Source organism: Paralichthys olivaceus, chromosome 24 (assembly GCF_024713975.1).
Source record: "Paralichthys olivaceus isolate ysfri-2021 chromosome 24, ASM2471397v2, whole genome shotgun sequence".
In the NCBI taxonomy this organism is placed as follows: domain Eukaryota; kingdom Metazoa; phylum Chordata; class Actinopteri; order Pleuronectiformes; family Paralichthyidae; genus Paralichthys; species Paralichthys olivaceus.
Genome location: NC_091116.1, coordinates 6,295,672 through 6,313,837, shown reverse-complemented (window position 1 = coordinate 6,313,837; position 18,166 = coordinate 6,295,672). Strand labels below are relative to the sequence as shown.

At 41.1% G+C, this 18,166-nt stretch overlaps 2 protein-coding genes across 2 annotated transcripts; one reads left to right on the top strand and one right to left on the bottom strand.

The window, feature by feature from the left end:
• Nucleotides 1-316: 316 nt before the first annotated feature.
• Nucleotides 317-6,863, bottom strand: desmb (desmin b). The gene is made up of 9 exons (XM_020104114.2): nucleotides 6,218-6,863; nucleotides 3,916-3,976; nucleotides 3,449-3,544; nucleotides 2,945-3,106; nucleotides 2,585-2,710; nucleotides 2,243-2,463; nucleotides 2,006-2,049; nucleotides 1,709-1,797; nucleotides 317-477 (listed from the first exon to the last, which is right to left on the bottom strand). The coding sequence occupies exons 1-9, from the start codon at nucleotides 6,790-6,792 to the stop codon at nucleotides 436-438; spliced, it is 1,416 nt and encodes a 471-aa protein (XP_019959673.1). The 5' UTR covers nucleotides 6,793-6,863; the 3' UTR covers nucleotides 317-435.
• A 2,584-nt stretch (nucleotides 6,864-9,447) lies between these two features.
• On the top strand, nucleotides 9,448-17,086 carry dnpep (aspartyl aminopeptidase). The gene is made up of 15 exons (XM_020104066.2): nucleotides 9,448-9,643; nucleotides 10,687-10,777; nucleotides 11,703-11,791; nucleotides 12,140-12,253; nucleotides 12,766-12,891; nucleotides 13,043-13,167; nucleotides 13,479-13,563; nucleotides 13,802-13,909; nucleotides 14,508-14,585; nucleotides 14,837-14,917; nucleotides 15,157-15,317; nucleotides 15,417-15,456; nucleotides 15,555-15,656; nucleotides 16,157-16,324; nucleotides 16,802-17,086. The coding sequence occupies exons 2-15, from the start codon at nucleotides 10,696-10,698 to the stop codon at nucleotides 16,850-16,852; spliced, it is 1,410 nt and encodes a 469-aa protein (XP_019959625.1). The 5' UTR covers nucleotides 9,448-9,643; nucleotides 10,687-10,695; the 3' UTR covers nucleotides 16,853-17,086.
• The last annotated feature ends 1,080 nt before the right edge of the window (nucleotides 17,087-18,166 follow it).

Below are 18,166 nucleotides of genomic sequence, written 5' to 3'. Positions count from 1 at the left end.
CTTTTACGACAAACGTGGCGTAAAACAGAGATGCTGCAGTAGAAGATTAACTCGTCTGCAGTGAAATAATCGATTTCTGTGACTTTTAACATTTTTTACTCTGTAGAATCCTTTTTTCTGATTCTACTGCAGCAAACTCTGTTTTTCTTCTTTCAAAGTCAAGGTTCCTTTATCCTGCTTTATCTCTAAATGAAAGAAAAACACAGCTTACACACATGTATGTATGTAAGCTGACTTTACCAGTAAGCACAGATAAACAGCCCCTGATGAACTCTCAGACAACAACAGTACATGCCATACTGATGAGATAGTAAAGTCTTGTTCCATATACTTTTATTTGCACAACTTTTTTTTTTGTTTTCTTCATCTGTCCATCTCAGGGAAGGACGGAATTGTGTTTTTTTTCTTTCGTTTCTTCTTTGGTTCTGCAGATGGTTACATGATGTCCTGCTGGTGCTGCGTCGACTCGCTGACGACCTGCGAGGCAGAAACACAACGGTCAGGGTGACACTCTGAATTAAAAGCAGATTCATTGGGAAGTTCAAATCCCTTATGATTCCATATTATGCAGCACCTCTGAGCAGGTCTTCAGATTATGGTGTGTTCACTTGCACAAAGAAACCCGGCGAGCTGCCTGCTGCTCACAGGTGGAACAAATTTAAACTGAATGTGGATGTGGTGGAACAGCTCCAGGAACATTTCAGGTATGTACCAACTATAGGTGCTAAGCAAGAAGTATAGTCTTTCAACCGAATCTCAAATCCACTGCAAAGATCTTTGCTTTTCATTTTTATGCCATATATTTTTTATTTTTATCAAAGACTTGTTTGTAGGTAGCTCTGTTGTGTGCTGTAGTTCAGTGACGCACTTCAGAGGAATCTCGAGATGTCAACCCCTTTGTCTTTTCTCTATTTTGTCTCCTAATTTACAATATTTGTGACTTTGGTGTCAAGATCCTGTTGATATGGCTTATTCAATATGGAGGATGTGTCATATCTGTGCTTTATCCACATGGCATCAATATTTTCTAAAGTTCTTTTTTGTGTTTTTATTGTAGTCTCACAACCTTCCTTATTTTTTGTTGATTTCTGTAGGTGTGTTTCTTAACCTCTCCTAAGAAAATAAGGTTTTTAGGACTCAAATGCGGATGAAAACAATTTAAGAAGAGGTGAGATTAAAAAAAAAAAAAAACAGCGTTCAGCACAGTCAGCAGAGTTGCACGTTGGTAAAGCATTACAGTGCTGTTTTTCTTTGGGCTAAAATAGAGTTCTCAGCTTGTCACAACATGCCCGGAATGTGTTTTTTCCAGGGAACTGTGGGCACTGGGTTTTTCTGGGGATATTTACATGGCAGTTTGGCTGAAGTAGTTGTTACTTGTTGACTTGGACGGATCACAAATACCTCCTGGATGAAATGGGGGGAAAAAGGGGCACTAAGCTGAGTCCTTACAGATGAGTTTTAAAAGCTGGTGACTGAATCCAAATTTGCTTGAAAATATCCAGAAACAGCTCTTCAATCTTCAACTTCCTGAGATAATGTCACCGAATGAGGACAAAGGGGTAAAGAGGTGACGATTTGGAGGGCAGTGACCCAGTCTCAGTACAGATCAATGTAGATGTAAACCCATTAGTTCATTAGGATCAGAACTAATTGATAAAACAAGTCAATATGTGGTGTTTGTTTGTGTGTGTGTGTGTGTGTGTGTCACCTCTCCATCTCGGGTCTCGATGGTCTTGATGAGAACAGTTTTCTTTGAATGCATCTCAGAGGACCGCGGCTGGTGTTCAGGGCTGGTCTCTGTTCAATCCGAAACAAAGTAATTGTTAATATCATCATCAATTCTATTATTTATTTATTATTACTTCATCAGATCATTATCAACAATTTTGGTATAAAAAATATTTTTTACAAAAGAACACTACACATAGTTACTTTAAATTTAATTTATAAGCATAATTTTTTGACAGACAGCGGTGCGTTCAGGTAACAGCAGATGTGATCGTACCTCGGAAGCTCAGGGTGGAGTAGCTCTGCACGGGCAAGGCAATTCTGCAGGGATGGAAAAGCTGACATTAATATTAGACTCAGTTTTTCATTGTTGATTATGTTTCTTCTGTATTAACTCACTATAAGAGGCCTTGATTTTTTAAATTCAAAGTACTTTGCGGCAGTCAGATATAAAACGTTAAATGTCAAACAACCTGGGGCGGCTGTTTGATTTGCCAAAGAAATCCTGCATCACCTGCTCTCCTCTCCTTCCAGCAGCTTCCTGTAGGTGGCGATCTCCACATCCAGCGCCATCTTGATGTTGAGCAGGTCCTGGTACTCGCGGAGGTGGCGTGCCATCTCGTCCTTCATGTTGGCGATCTCGGCCTCCAGCCGGGCGATGGTGTCCTGGAAGCCGCCGGCCTCGCGTCCATGACGGTCCTCCATGTCCCTCATTTGCCTCATCAGAGACTCGTTCTGGATTGGTGGTGAGAAGAGGTTGACCTTTACAGAGTGTGTGTGTGTGTGTGTGTGTGTGTGTGTGTGTGTGTGTGTGTGTGTGTGTGTGTGTGAGAGAGAGAGAGAGAGAGAGACTTACGGTGCCTTTGAGTGAGTCGATCTCACAGGTGTAGGATTGGATCTGGTGTCTGAACTCCATGGTCTCCTGCCGGGCCTGCTTCAGTGCCTCGTTGTTCTTACTCACCGCCTGGTTCAGGTCAGACACCTGCAGGGTCAAAAGGGCAAAAGTTAAAGTTCATGTACAACTGCTGCAGAAGGCTGCACGTTCTCTGATCAGTTTTTCCTGCACAGAGCCAATTGTTCAATGTCAAAAAGCAAAGAAGGGGTTTGAGATTGGGCACAAAACTGAATCGCTAAAGAGAAATCTCAACATCTGGGGCAAAGGGGAGAAAGATTCGATTAAATAAACCACAATGAAACATCTGTCTCTTTCTCTCACCTTGGACTTATACCAGTCCTCGGCCTCTGAGATGTTCTTGGCGGCGATGCCTTCGTACTGTGCTCTGATGTCTCTCAGCGCTGCCGTCAGGTCTGGTTTGGACATGTCCATCTGGATTTGGACCTGAGTTTCCTGCATCTGAGTCTGCAGCTCACGGATCTCCTGAGGAGGAGGAGGAAGAAAAGGGAGGTCAAGAGGGGGTTAAAGGGTCAGAGTGTGTGACTACGCCCCCCAACTCCACTTTGGCATCATAGAGCCATCACTTTCTTATTAACACACACCACACTAATGTTAGGCCTACATCTGCTGTGGGAGATTTCAGCTTCTTTGTGAAGTCTTTGTTCATCACCACACACACACACACACACACACACACACACACACACACACACACACATATTTAATTAGTTCCCTCAAATAATAATCTGTGCATCTAAATAATCAAACACCTCCCACAAATTCAGTTTTCTCTTCGCTGAAATACGACAGAAAATAAAAGGGAACCTCTTCGTGGATCTTCTTGAGGAAGACGATCTCCTCCTGCAGCGTCTCGATGCGTCTCTCCAGATCCAGACGAGCCAGAGTGGCAGCGTCCACATCCTGCACAAGTTTGGGAAATCAGTTGTGTTTGCAGTTTTCACTGAACAATAGAAATACTCACATCTTCATGTTATTTTAACATAATCAATAACTTTGATTTGAGAAAAAACTTATTTCATTAATTTTTTCAAATTTTAACTAATGAGCTTGTTAAAGAATCGTATTATTTATTCAGATTTTATCTAATAATTACAGTTATTTTCTTTAGTTATTAGAAAACATAACACAGAGATATGCAGATTATTTTCAATCCCACATTCTAAGAAGACACCTTTTTGCAGGTTTTGAATACAAACTAGTTTTGCAGGAATCCATGAGGTAGAAATATCTGGAGTCAACAGCCTTGTTTAGGACTTCTTGTCAGGACTCACCGCTCTGAAAGCAGCCAGGTTGTTTTCTGCGTCCTCTTTCTGGAGAATCTCCTCCTGGAGTCTGGAGGAGGTGATGGAGACATGTGAGAGAAGAAGATTCGATCAATAATTCACAGATCACCATCAGTACTGTAGCTGAGGTCATGAAAAGTGGCTCCGTCTCCTCCCAAGATGCTTGTATTTCTCATATTTTATTTAAGGTAGATGTTTAGATATATTTTCCTACAGTGGCCATTTCAATGCAGCAGCTATTTCAGGGAAAGTCCTTTGAAATGATGTTGTCCTGTACAGGATATATTCAATTTTGATGCCTAAAGCACATCTAAATATACATCTTGACACATATCTGTCAATAACATACTGGAATTATCCTGAAAAACACCACCATGTTCAGTAAGATGACCTCGTGACCAGTTGTAGCTACAGTCCATCTTCCCATTTACAGTTAATTTCATATGCTTCCTTATATTTATTTGGAAAAAAAGACTTTCCCTGTAAAACATCTGGACAGAAATGCAACAGAAAAAAGCCAACAGCGCTTTTATTCATGTAACAAAAGCTCCCAAGCAAAACCAGATGCTATTGTAATCCTCTTAAGTGCTCATTTCATTTATTACACCAGAAAAGCATCTTTAAATTAAAGGTGCAGCCAGTGCATTTAACGTTACAGAATAGAACTACCTCTGCACAAAATCAGGACAGCAGTAAAAGAAGATAAAAGCTGCAGATGAAAGCTCCGTTTTTTAAAATGTATTTAAGTAAGTAAAAACTGTGTAAATCCCACATGAGGGAGCTGCCAGTGAATGTTTTAGATTTTATTTGAATTGCAGTAGCTCTGTCTTCCCTCTGAATCCTTGTAAAAGTGGCACTTCAAATGTAAACCACAGAGAGAGAAAGAGAAAAGACAGATGATTAGAGACCCCTCAGATATGTCTGAGGACTTTCCTCTCCTTTTATAGAAGAGGACAGTGTAAACATATGTGGGTGTGTGTCATGAGCTCTAACTTTGGTCAGACTCGTACAGCAACACAAACACACAGACACACACACACACGCTATAGTCATATTTTAGATAACAAATAGCATGTTCACTTTTCTGTTTTTGGATTGAATATCTATTAAATAGATATAATTTAAATAAATACAAAGCCCAGTATTAGAGGGAATTCACTTACTTATTTTCTACTATTGCATTTTAAACTTATTTATTAATTTATGTCTGATTCCACATTGCATCACAGATATTTTCATTATGTACATATTTGCAGTATTGCATATAGGATAATATTTCTTTTCTACCCCTGATTCTAAATCCAGCTGCCTGACAAACATTTGCCCCAACGCCTCTTCCGCTGTCACGCTCCCAAACATGTCACTGTAATCTATTTTGTTTTATTTTAATTCGTCTCTCTTAAATTAGAATTGAACGCTGTCGTTTTTGCTATGTCAAGATAATATTCTAACCCAGCGTGGGCGAGTTAAACCTCAGCTTGTTTCATTTCACCTCCCATGCATCAACAATGAGTCATCCATATTTTTCTAATCCTCATGATGTATAATCAATTTTTATGTGTTTTTCCTGAAAATAGCAACTCAATTCAAAAAATGTAGGACTCACAGAAGCACACTGTGTGTAAAAGAAGAAATTATCTGAGGAGTGTTGTATAAGCTAAAGTTTTCAAGTTATAAAGGACGACAATTTGTCACATAAATCAACCAACACTCCTCAGAGTGTTCTAAAGTTCATGGAGCTGCTACATATCAATCCACCACAATAATCCGTCTGGAAAACAACCCTTCTCTGCATTTTATTGGTTAAATACAGAAAACCCTGTCATGCTCTCTTTAAAAGCAAAATCCATCATCAGGGTTTTTAAATACTTTGCGTAACCACAACAAACAGCAGGCAACACCTCCAGCTGAGACTCACTCGTCTCCCACACGGACCAGACATGATATTACACACACGTATGTGTCATCACATTCATCCACCCACCCCTCCGTATGTCTTCACCCTCGTGGTGTGTGAATCAGCAGAGATACAGACGGATATTTCCAGGTTTGGAACACACACACACACACACACACACACACACACACACACACACACACACACACACACACACACACACACACACACACACACACACACACACACACTTCTGACCCCGAACCTTAAACAGGACCTCAGACATGATGTTTTGCCTCATAAGAACTGAGCTTTGGTCCCCATGAGGTCAAACAAAAATGAGTACACACTTCTTCTTAAAGAAACAAACACACCCCTTCTTGCCCCTCCCACCTGAATTTGAGCTTGTCCAGGTCATCGGCCAGGTTGTCCCGCTCCACCTCCACGCGTGACCTCTGATTGGTCAGCATCTCCACCTGCCTCCTCAGCTCGCTCATCTCCTCCTCGTACAGGTCGGCGATGCGCGTGGGCTCACGACCGCGCAGACGCTCCACCTCCACCGCCAGCGCCTGGTTCTGCTGCTCCAGGAAGCGCACCTTCTCGATGTAGCTGGCGAAGCGGTCGTTCAGGTGCTGCAGCTCGACCTTCTCGTTGGTCCGCGTGGTCAGGAACTCCTGGTTGAGGGCGTCAGCCAGGCTGAAGTCCAGCGTCTCACCCATGCCAGCGTAGGAGCGCGCCATGGAGGCCCTTGATGCCGCCACAGGCCCGCCATAGTAGCTGGAGGAGACGCGGTAAGCGGGGGCTGACTTGGTCCGGGTCACCTCGTAGACCCTTGAGGTGGCGTGGCCCCCGGCTCCACTGCTGTGGCCCAGCAATGAGCGGTTGAGGGAGGGTGAGGCGTAGGTGCCTTGGCCGAAGGTGCGGCGGTAGGAGGAGGCGGTGTGGCCGGAGGAACTGTAGGAGGCCATGTTGGAGGACACGTTGAGCCTGGTGAGGGCTGCAGCAGAGAAGAGCACTGAAGAAGAAGCAGCTGCCCCCAGCTATTTGTAGCTGCCCCCTCCCTCACTTTTTACCCCCTCCTCTTCCTCTGTGACCGTCAGGTCTTTGTTTCGCTCTCTCGTTTTCCTTACTTTTCTATCTGTCACTTTTCTTTTCTCCATCCCCTGCACCCTTTTCCTCCCCTCTTAAAGTTGCCCTCTTTCATTTTCCCTTTCTTCTCTTTTCTCTCTCCATCGTTTCCCTTTTCCTTTTTCCCATCGATCAAAATCCTTATTTTTTTCACTTCCTCACCCCTTTCACCTCGACTCCTTCCTTCTTTTCATCTCCCTTGGCACTTTCTCATGCCCTTTACCTTGAGCATCAAATTGCTTCAAATCACTTTTGGAAATACCTAAAAGACTAAAACAGGTTTAAATCAGCCTCAGAGGACTGATATATTGCAACAGCACTTCATTGCAGTAAAACTTGGATTTTAATGGAAGAAAATGCAAGATAAATTGCAAGAAAAAACTTGAGCGTCAGTATTTGGATGCCTGGAAAAGCCAGCGCTTAATTCCCCTTGTGGCATTGTGAAAATTGAATAATAATATAAGAGAGAGCCGTGACTTTTGCAACCTGACACCCAGTCTTGAACATTGGTCAATATTGGTGTGGAGCCAAATGTCGTCACATTGTAAGAATAAAGCTGAACCAGGTGCTTCTTCATTTAAATTTGGTCTTGAGGAAGAGGTTTAAGTTAATGGACTGGTCAAAAAAACTCTCAAGACTTTGGCCAAACCTCAGTCGTAGAAGTGAAAACATCAGAAACCACTCTGATGAGTCATTTCTGAAGACGATGCCAAACATCTTCTCTTAACCTTTAGTTCAGAGGAGTAGTGATATCACCCCGTAAGCACACGTCCACGAGAGAAATCATCTTCTCCTTCTCCCTCGTGTGATCTCACGACATAACAATGTGAGGATGTGAAGACGGTGGCTTTCAAATCTCTGTGTCGTCCTCACATGGTGAGGCAGCACAGGTTGTTAAAGACGGAGCCCGAGAGGGGGACGAAGACAAACCTGCCTTAAAAAGGAAATCTATCTCCTCCTGAGAAACGGAGAGGTACAGCATGAGCCTGCAGACGCTCGTTCCCACAGGCCCACATTCCCAAACAATATGTGGTATTAATGATGATCTAACTAGGATGTGTCCCTGGGAATGGGAGGGTTCCTTCTGGCAGCCGATAAATATGTTGAAATTGTGTCAAATGTGAATAAATGGATGCGATAAAGAGATTTATTTATTGATTAAAACAGTATGTGCACATTTTTCTTTTGCTTAATTGAACAATTAGCCTCCAGTCTGCTATTCTTCATCCAGGAAACCACCAGCGTCTGCTTGCACATTGGCTGAAAGTCTGTCAGATTCAGACGTTGACCGTCCCATGTTAAGCCCCATGTTCCCAGCAGCCAGCCCGGACCTCAGCATCAGGAGAGACCCAGGCTTCGTTGTCATCCTCCAGAATGTCTCAGCCAGGCTTGCACTGCCTCTGGCCTCAGTCCCATCTCTGGTATCTCTGTCCTGTCTTTCTGTTTTCCCATTCTTGAGCTTTTTCTGCCCCAGAGAATCAGTAAGCCTATATTACTGAATACTCATCTCTGCACCTGCCGGCATTTGTCCTGCATCTTTCTGGTCTTTAAAACTTAACCCCATAACATTTAGGTTTTGATTTGATTCCATGCACACACACTGTGTTTTCTGCAGGGGCAGGTCACATTTGCACAGAAATAAGAGTTGATAAGTTATGTTAGAGGTGTTGCTGCTGCTCCTCCGCTGCAGCCTGTGGCTGTCATGTCTATTAATAGAGTCTGAATCTGTGTGTGTGTGTGTGTGTGTTCATCCCCCTGGACTTCCTCAATAGCATGGGAGGCGACACAAGCTGACAGCTGAAGTAAACCCCTCTTCATCATTTCCTGACTCTTCTCCTCTTTCTCTGCCACCCTCTCTTTGTCTCCCCCTGCTTCCTCCATTCCAACCCCCTCCTCCCTCGCTGCTCAGGACTATATAAGGTCAGTTCCTGTGTAGCGATACAATGATAAATGGTTACAAGGTGGGGTTGACAGTAAACTACCATGAGTTAGTGAGAAAGAGAACAGTGAGAGAGGATTCATTGATTTATTAAAAAAAATAAATACACATTTTTGCTAAATCTAAAATCTACGTCTATTTTTTGCTTCCTCCTGTCAATGTTGAATTTAGAAACAAAGCATTTAGACAATTAAATACAAAAAAGCTCAAGCAATAGTCCAGAAAATAATTTGATTGTCAAAACGAACATGCTGGAGGCAATACTGTAATAAAATTGGGAGAGAAACACAACTGTTGAACGTATGGGGAATGATTAGGGAAATGAATGGCATAGGGAAACATTTTGAAATACCCGTACTCACAAGTGATAACATAAATGCAATAAATAATAAAGAAAATGTAGAAAATCCTGTATGTTATGTGAATAACTATTTAAGAGAAGCAGGACTTTGAAGTTCTTTGGTCGTATTGTTTGTTTACTGCCAATCTACTGATTCACACCCCAGTCCAGAGGGTGGCGGTAATGCGCCTATAAGCTGGTTTGCCAACCGCCAATATACGCAAGAAGAAGAAGAAGAAGAAGAGGAAGAAGAAGAAGAAGAAGACGAAGAAGACGAAGAAGAAGAAGAAGAACACGAAGAAGAACACCACCACCTTGTGTCAGCTGCAGTCAGCTGATCTGTTCCTCTCTGTTGTTCCTGTCGCTCTGTGGCAGAGCTCACACGTTGGAACCATTAATATTAATATCGCAGGTAAGTTCCACACATAGATCTGTGTACTTGTAGTCTGTGTGCGGTGTGTGGGGGGTTGCTCCCTCACTCAGGGCTGCTTTGACTCTTCGCCCGCACAGGAGAAGCAGCGAAGAAGAGACTACAAGCTAGCAACGCTAACTGCCAGGTGTCAATACCAGGGACAATTTTATTCATAGCACATTTAAAGGTCCAGTGTGTGAAGGTGACAGAGATCTATTGTTGTCACTAGTTCATTTCATCTAAATTGTATGAATTGTAGTTTTATTTTCTGTTGAAAAGGCTCTTTATATTGAAATACTTTATATTTACATGCAGGGGACCCTCTCTACAGAGGCTGCCATGTTTTTTACATCAGTCCAGACTGGACAAACTAAACACCTTTTGAGTTTTTATGACAACTGAAGCTGCCACAGTTTCATTTTCATGTTTGGAAGGAGAGGGTGAGGTGAGGTGAGGTGAGGTGAGGTGAGGTGAGGTGAGGTGTGTTCATCTGCAACATGACACTTCACCACTAGATGTCACTGAACACACACTGCACCTTTAAAACAAGTGGGTTGCGCAAAGTGCTTCACAAGTACAAGGTACAACAAGAGGACAGTACCACGTGGTACAACAGAGTAACGATAGAACAAGATAGAAAGTGGACTAATTCAAATTCAGTGTAAGATTTACAATAAAATAAATCAGAGGAGAAGGCCAAGGAGAACAGATGTGCTTTTAGTAATGATTTGAAGTGTGCTGGGGGGGGGGGCAGATCTAATGTGGACGAGTAAGTTGTTCCACAGTTTTGGAAGGTGCGGAAGCTTTTGGCTATGAGCCTTGTTTTAGATAAGTCCAGGAGGAGCTGAGTGGCTGATCTCAGTGAGGCGGTGTCAGTCTGTAAAAGGTAGAAAAGTTAACAGTAACGAACAGGAAGCCAGTGGAGGGTGACCCAGGTGTGATTCGGTCTCTCTTTCTCTTTCTAGTCAGGAGACGAGCTGCAGACGTTAAATAGAAGATTGATCTATTTTCTCACCTTTTGTTTTTTCTTGACTTTCCATCAGTTTTAGACCATGAGGCTCTCAAAGGAAGCTGTGCAGTCCACTGCCAGAGAGTTTCTACAGTTTGTCAACAAGGGGGTGTCTCCATATCACGGTAAGATCAGAGAAACTGTGGATTTATCCTTTTATTTTGCAGGATTGTTATTAAAGACCTTATATATATTTGTGCATTTAAAGGTTTACGTACATTTCTGGCCTCATTTTAATGCAGGTGAACTATTACGTTGTATTTCTTAAACAGAAAATACCCTATAACACTATGAACTACAATTTACTTTTTCAATGTTGACATATATCATTATAATATTGTGATTTATGTAAATACAAGTAGTAATGTCAAATGGCTGAAAAGCAACTATGACTGTGAAATAAATGTAGCAGAGCCAAATATATTATGTTCAATAGCAGAGTAGAGTTATAAAGTATTTTAGAAATAGTTAACAAAAAGTTTCAGTGAAACAAATGCCTTGGTGCCGTTTTAGTTACCTTTGTCCTCAGAATATGTAACACACTGATCTTGATCAGTCATTTTTTGTAACTTTTCAAATTCAAACTATTGCTGGCAAAGTTAATGGTTTACATCTTTCTTTTTTTTACCTTGTGGAGTTACACACGTTTTCTGTTTTGCACAATTCAAGATCAACACATGAGGTACAGTTACAGATGTGTTTGATGAAAAAGACGCAGAACCTCCGGGCTGTTGGATATGAAGTTCTCTCTCCTGTAATGTGAAAACGACGAGTTGTGCATGTGTCAGCATTAAAACGGGGTCGAGTCGCTGTTCAGTTCAACAGATGCCTTTGAGTTTGTGATAAGATAAAGCTTCTGCAGGTGTTTCATAATATCTTACTTCTTACCTTGCACTCTGACCTTTGGCATCCAGACAAAAAACAATACAAATTGACTTGCTACACAAGTAATTTATAAATGAAATCAAGCAGACAATAATTGTCAGGACAGTAGTGAACAGTCACTAATAGATAGATTAGTGACTCAACAGTTTTGATCCCTCTCTGCAGTGGTAGAAGAATGCAAGCGGCGTTTGTTGGCGGTGGGATTCATTGAGCTGAAGGAGACGGAGCAGTGGGACATCAAACCGACCAGCAAGGTGGGTCAGAATTAATCATCTTCTCCAAGAGTCACGAGCTGGTCAGTTTGACAGTAGATACGTTTGTCAAGCCATGTAGGCACAATGTGTCTCACACACAAGAGACACAAAACAAAAATAATAGAAATATCTCAGGAAGAAAAAGGAGACATACACGTAGAAGATGAAGATGTCAATTTTAAAAGACAAGGATATTCAAGAGCTTTTCGCGATAAGGGTCTATATCAGTGTTGATGTACTGGAAACATAAATGCATGATCTCCACAGCAAAATGTATATGTTGTGTCCTGTTTGTGACTGAATTGTCCACACATGCCATTTTTAACCTTCATTATTTTGCCTATGCAGTATTTTGTGACCAGGAACTCCTCCAGCCTCATCGCCTTCGCTGTGGGCGGACGCTACCTGCCAGGAAATGGTTTCTCTATGATCGGAGCCCACACAGACAGCCCCTGTCTCAGGGTGAGAGCCCACACACATCTACCTATTAAATCACAATCTGCCTTTTACCTTTTTTTTTCTTCTTTTTTTTTAACATCCCTAGAAAGCGTGATATGAAATTATGGGGTTCAGTATCTCGCCCAAGGACACTTTGGCATGAGGAAGATAAATGCCAGAGGAGTCTTTACAGAAAACCCATGGGGAATTTGTAATAAACCCATAAAATAAAGCATATATTTATATTTTTCAGGCCTAATATGTGAAGCCCTTTCTATGCCATTTAAAAAAAAAATGTTTTGCTGGAATTGGTCGGGTTGGCTTTCTGTTACATGCAGCAAGATAATCTATTAAAAAATTGGAAACCTTCTTGAAAGTACTGCTGTCCTGCAATCATTGTCAATACAAATACTAGCTGTCATATTGAGAATTTAACATCCAGCCTCAAACATGCCAAATCTAATAATGAACATGAATTGTTGTATAAATTCAGTGAATTGGGTGTTTTCCGAGTTTTTACTTTTCTTTTGCCTCAGGTGAAGACGAGGTCTAAGAAGACGAAGGAAGGCTGTCTGCAGGTCGGGGTGGAGTGTTACGGTGGCGGCATCTGGAACACCTGGTTTGACCGTGACCTGACCGTCGCCGGCCGTGTCATGGTCAAGGTACCAGTATCGTCCTTTTTATTATTGCTGGGAGTATTTTTGTATGAGACTCCATTTATACTTAATTCTAAGAAACGATTAACTCCTTACAAAGACAGATATTCGGTGTTATTTAGCAATCAAAGCTGATGTAACGCAACTCCTCTTGCAGTCCGGAGACAAGCTGGTCAGCCAGCTGGTCCACGTCTCCAGGCCTCTGCTCAGGATCCCTCACCTGGCCATCCACCTGCAGAGGGGCATCAACGACTCCTTTGGCCCCAACAAAGAGAACCACCTGTCAGTAACAACACACAGTACTTTAGGGGCTTTAATAAAGAATATTTCATTTGATGAGCTCAGATACATTCGGAAGATGACCAGAATAAAAACATGACGGCCAAAATATTACAAATCAGGAAAACATTTGGACGAATTCATTTAGAATATAAGTTTCTCCATTGTTGTATCTGATGATTTCCCTCACATTTTAAGAGAGGAGACCTGCTTATTATTGGAATAATGCTGGCAGTTAAAAAGAAATTGAGTCATTTGACGTGTGGTGTTTTGTGCTAAAATGATAATGTGTGCCTTTATGTGTACTGTCCTAGTGTGCCCATCATCGCCACTGCTGTTCAGGAGGAGCTGGAGACAGGGTCAATGTCCTCTGGAGACGCTTCCTCTGCGATCACCACGGTAAAACCAGAGGGTCACACATCTGATTTGACCTTGTCCAGGAAGTTTTGCTTAGAAACACTAGATTACAGGTGTTTTATGTCAGATTTGCTTTAGTGGTCGTAGCTTTAGAGTTGCCTTTTCAAAAGATATCAAAACATTTTTGAAAATGAACAAGAACAGTTGTCAAACAAAGTAAATAAATGGAAGATCCAAATGAAAATGGAAGATTAAATGTTGTACCCTCATCCCTCTTCAGGCAGAGAAGCACCACCCAGTGCTGGTGAAGGTGCTCTGTTCGGAGCTGGGTGTCAAGCCTGAAGCCCTCCTGGACTTTGAGCTCTGTCTGGCAGACACTCAGCCTGGGGTGAGTCTCCATCAAGTAAACCATTGACTCCTGTCACTTCTAATAATCCAGTTTTTCACCCTAAAGCACCAGTGGCCTCAGGCAACCAGCAGAATCTCATGTTTCTTTTAAAACACTGGCACAGAATCAAGGAAAATGTCGGAGATTGTATGTAATATTTTATTGAATGAACAATTGTGATGGAAGAACGGATGTAGAGTTCAAAACCATGTCCATTAATGCCAAACATTACTCTGTTATGTCTGTCTATGTGTAGAAGTGGGGCTTGCCATCTTGTATTTTTTTTCTTTCAGCAATAAAGATATCAGAAAAGAATTATAGAAATATATAATGCTGTGTGATCCATGTAAGCTGTAGTCAACTGATAATAAGTGGTATAAAATATTTAACTTATTTTAAAGTGAAATAAGAGATTTGATGATCATAAAGAGAGAATAAGAAGTTGAGCTGCATAAATAGCAGAAAATAAAACAAAATTGAACTTGCTGATTTAACTGCTGTTATTAGTAATTATGTTTTAAAAGTATTCCCGGGTTTTCAGCCAATTAAACTACTTGTATCGTTTAAACTCCTTCATTTTCCTCTTGTCTCTGTGTAGGCTTTGGGAGGTGTGTACGAGGAGTTCATTTACTCTCCTCGTCTGGACAACCTTCACAGCTGCTACTGCGCCCTGCAGGTCACACTCCACACCAACACGTCCACAAATCATCTGCAACCTGATATCAGAAATATTTACCATGAGAGTTTGAGTGGGAAGCAAACATGACTTCATTTAATTTACATGAGAATTTAGTAGTTTTTTTTAGTTTCTTTACTCTCATGTTGCTTTCTAACACATTTGTTTCATTAAATTTTTTTAAGACTTCTCCTCTTTTCACACCACATTTCTCACTTTCTTTCTTTCTGTCTGACTGTTTTCACCCTCAGGCACTGGTGCAGTCCTGCTCTGGTGACTCTTTGGTGAAAGACACCAACATCCGCATGATCAGTCTATACGACAATGAGGAGGTGAGTTCTGACAGAGCTCTGTCAAAGAGGGGAAACTGAACCAATGTGGGAGATCTGCTTAATTTATTTGAGTGAGTTCAGTGTCAGTGCAGAATATAGTACTTTTTTTTTTTTTTTTTACACTTGAAGGCATTTTGTTGCTCAAACAGTAAAAAGATCTATCGATGAATCAATAATGAACGTGGGAGCAGTTCACAAAACTTTCGATTTAGTGATGTCGTGTTGTGTGTTTCCTGTAGGTGGGGTCAGAGAGCGCTCAGGGTGCTCATTCCAACCTGACAGAGCTCATCCTCAGCCGCCTCGCCTCCTCCCCCTCCAACCTCACCACTTTCCAGCAGGCGATGCCGCTGTCTTTCCTGATCAGCGCTGACATGGCACACGCCGTGCACCCCAACTACTCGTCAGTAGCATGACGACATCAAAATAAACGAAAACATTTTGAAAAGATTCATTAATTAATCTCACTTGGTTGGTTTTAATTAAAACAATTTCCTCTCAGGGAGAAGCATGAGGATAACCACCAACCAGCTTTCCACAAGGTGAATAGATTTCTATGTTAAATGTTTTTAATCCTAAAATTATGAACAATATAACCACATGATATTTAAAATTGTTTAGTAATACAATCTTCTTTAAGGGCCCGGTGATCAAGTTCAACAGCAATCAGCGCTACGCCAGCACAGCCGTGACCGCTTCAGTCATCAGAGAGATCGCTAGCTGTGTTGAAGTGCCTCTGCAGGTACCGTGTGTTTTTCTGTGACTGTAGAGGAATAGTTCGTAGATGGTGGCCCAGCAGCTTTTCATTTCTTTGTCTCTCAAGACACTCGAGAGCAAATCTCCTAGCAAGGTGTGTGAAACAAAGACTCAGGGACAAAAGCAAAGGCAGCTTACTGACATGAGTTAGAAGAAAGAAAATGGGTCTTCACAGCTGATGAAAGGTCAGTTTTTAATTCTAGGGCTACAAACTTATGTAATCTCATATAATTATAGAACCACTTCGTCCTGAAATGCAAAATTGAATTGATTGAAAAGAACACAAACTTCAAATCAATTCAAAATATTTAATCGTAGAAAATACAGATAATACATCAGCTAAGCCTCTTAGTTACGTCTAAGATGGACACGAGATCAAACGGGATCATGTAGTGCATTAAGAAATCATCACTGTGCTACCACCTAGAGGCCAATAGGGGAACAGATGTTACCTATATTTCTTACCATTTGACTTATGACCTGCAGGATGTGATGGTCCGTAACGACAGCCCGTGTGGAACCACCATTGGACCCATCCTGGCCGCCCGCCTCGGCATCCCCACGGTTGACATCGGAGGTCCGCAGCTCTCCATGCACTCCATCAGGGAGATGTGCTGCACCTCCAGTGTCCTGCAGAGCATCATCCTCTTTGAGGTAACCAAACTATATCTGTCAGAAGAACAGTTCAGGGATTAATATGCAAACTCTGACACAGTGAGCTTCTAAGATTGATCGGGGAGCCGGAAGCACAGAGATTCAGGATATTCAGCAGAAAATATGTTCACTCATTCTGCAGGTTTAGAATTGAAATATAAAATAAATGAGACGTTCATAAACAGCAGCCAAAGCAGATTTCACTTAGATTTACTGATTTGAAACATCCTGCTACTTTGTAAAAAAAATAAAAAAAATAACACGCGATAACACATCTTTTTCTCAGTCCCTGGTGTTTCCTGACACTTGTGTATAACATGTTTTCTGCAGATGGAGATTTTTCTCATATCGTCTCTCAGGTCTCTTGTCCTTTGTGTAACCTAAAATATAATGATTATTTTTTAACCCTCTGCAGATATTCGTCATATGTACCATTATTTTAACTTTGAAATGCTTCCTGTCTGTTTCCCCCTGCAGGGTTTCTTCCAGCATTTCCCCACAGTGAGGAGCAGACTGTTCGTCGATTAGAACCGAGAAGGATCATGATTGAATGAAGGGAAAAAAGTAATCACGCGTCATTATTCAACAGATGTTGATGCACATGAGTGTTGAAATTAAAATGGTGCTGTTAGTGATGACAAAGACAAACCCACCTCAATATTAAAAATTAACAAGTAATTCTATATTGAAAATTACAAACAAAAAATCCAAATACACAGGCACTTATCCATCTTTTTTTATGCATTAAAGTTGTTAAGAAAACTGCAGTGTCTTTTCTTTTTTTTTCCTTCAAAACAAAGCAAAGACAAATACACAACTGATGGTGGATGTAAAAGCGTCCATCCTGCAGGAGACGGCTGCTCTAATTAAATTTCACCTCCTCAGGTTTATTAAAGCACTGAGAGGAGCCAGATGTACTGCTCTGCCAAGTGTCAGGACAGGTTTTTGGCAGAAAGAGATGGACCTCGAATGCACGTGAGCCACATTGTGATGCAGCGAGCAAGAAAAATAGAGACGAAAACCACTGCACTGCAAAACAATATCACAGTCATGTAGTCTTTTCCATCAGGTTTGTGTCTGTGTTCATTTATTAGGGACGTTATGTTATTAATATTTGATTCATGTAATATCCACCATGTCTGCAGTGGGATAATTTAAGAATATGCAACATGAAAGAAGAAATAAATAAAAGAAGAAAGTCCTCTAAACTGATTTCAGAACCTCACAATGGGGTAATCAAAATCATGTCTGCTCATATTGTGTATCAGCTACGATATTAAAAAAAAATCATTAATAGCTAAACACTTCCTGCACTGCAGCCTGTGGATTTTGCTGATTGGTTAGTTAAGCTTTATTTCTGACTCATAGGTCCATATCTGTATATACAAAATAAACAAGTGAAAAACCAAATCATCACACTACAAATCCAAAACGATTAAAAACACATAGACATAAAGGAAACAAAGAAGGAAAACAATCTGTATAAAACATTTCTAAAACAAGTTAAAAGTCAAGAAGAATACAAATAAAAGAAGTAGAGCTGTGTAAAATAAAAATAGAATGAAATAAAATGATGGAATGACCTTGTATAAAGTTTTCACTCTGGTTTTAAAAACAGAAGGAGCATTCCTAAGAAAAAGAAATATTTCTGAGTCTGTTACGATGTGTGTGAACAAGTCTCATTTGTTCAATACATTTTCAAAGTGCTTAAGTTCATTTTATAACTGTATTTTTATCTCCATTTCCCAAAAAATATGGTCTAGTGGCACAACTAAATATTTGTAAATAATAAATACATTTTCCTGCAATTAACTTTCGAGTAAACTCTTTGGCAAGTATCTT

Excerpts from the sequence above, each read along its gene's own strand:
- desmb (XM_020104114.2), bottom strand. The coding sequence starts at position 6,792 with ATGGCCTCCTACAGTTCCTCCGGCCACACCGCCTCCTCCTACCGCCGC. Across the intron at positions 1,798-2,005 it reads CTCCACCCTGAGCTTCCGAG|AGACCAGCCCTGAACACCAG; the intron begins GTACGATCACAT and ends CGGATTGAACAG. Across the intron at positions 478-1,708 it reads TCGAGACCCGAGATGGAGAG|GTCGTCAGCGAGTCGACGCA; the intron begins GTGACACACACA and ends TCTGCCTCGCAG.
- dnpep (XM_020104066.2), top strand. The coding sequence starts at position 10,696 with ATGAGGCTCTCAAAGGAAGCTGTGCAGTCCACTGCCAGAGAGTTTCTA. Across the intron at positions 13,910-14,507 it reads TGGCAGACACTCAGCCTGGG|GCTTTGGGAGGTGTGTACGA; the intron begins GTGAGTCTCCAT and ends GTCTCTGTGTAG. Across the intron at positions 14,586-14,836 it reads GCTGCTACTGCGCCCTGCAG|GCACTGGTGCAGTCCTGCTC; the intron begins GTCACACTCCAC and ends TTTCACCCTCAG.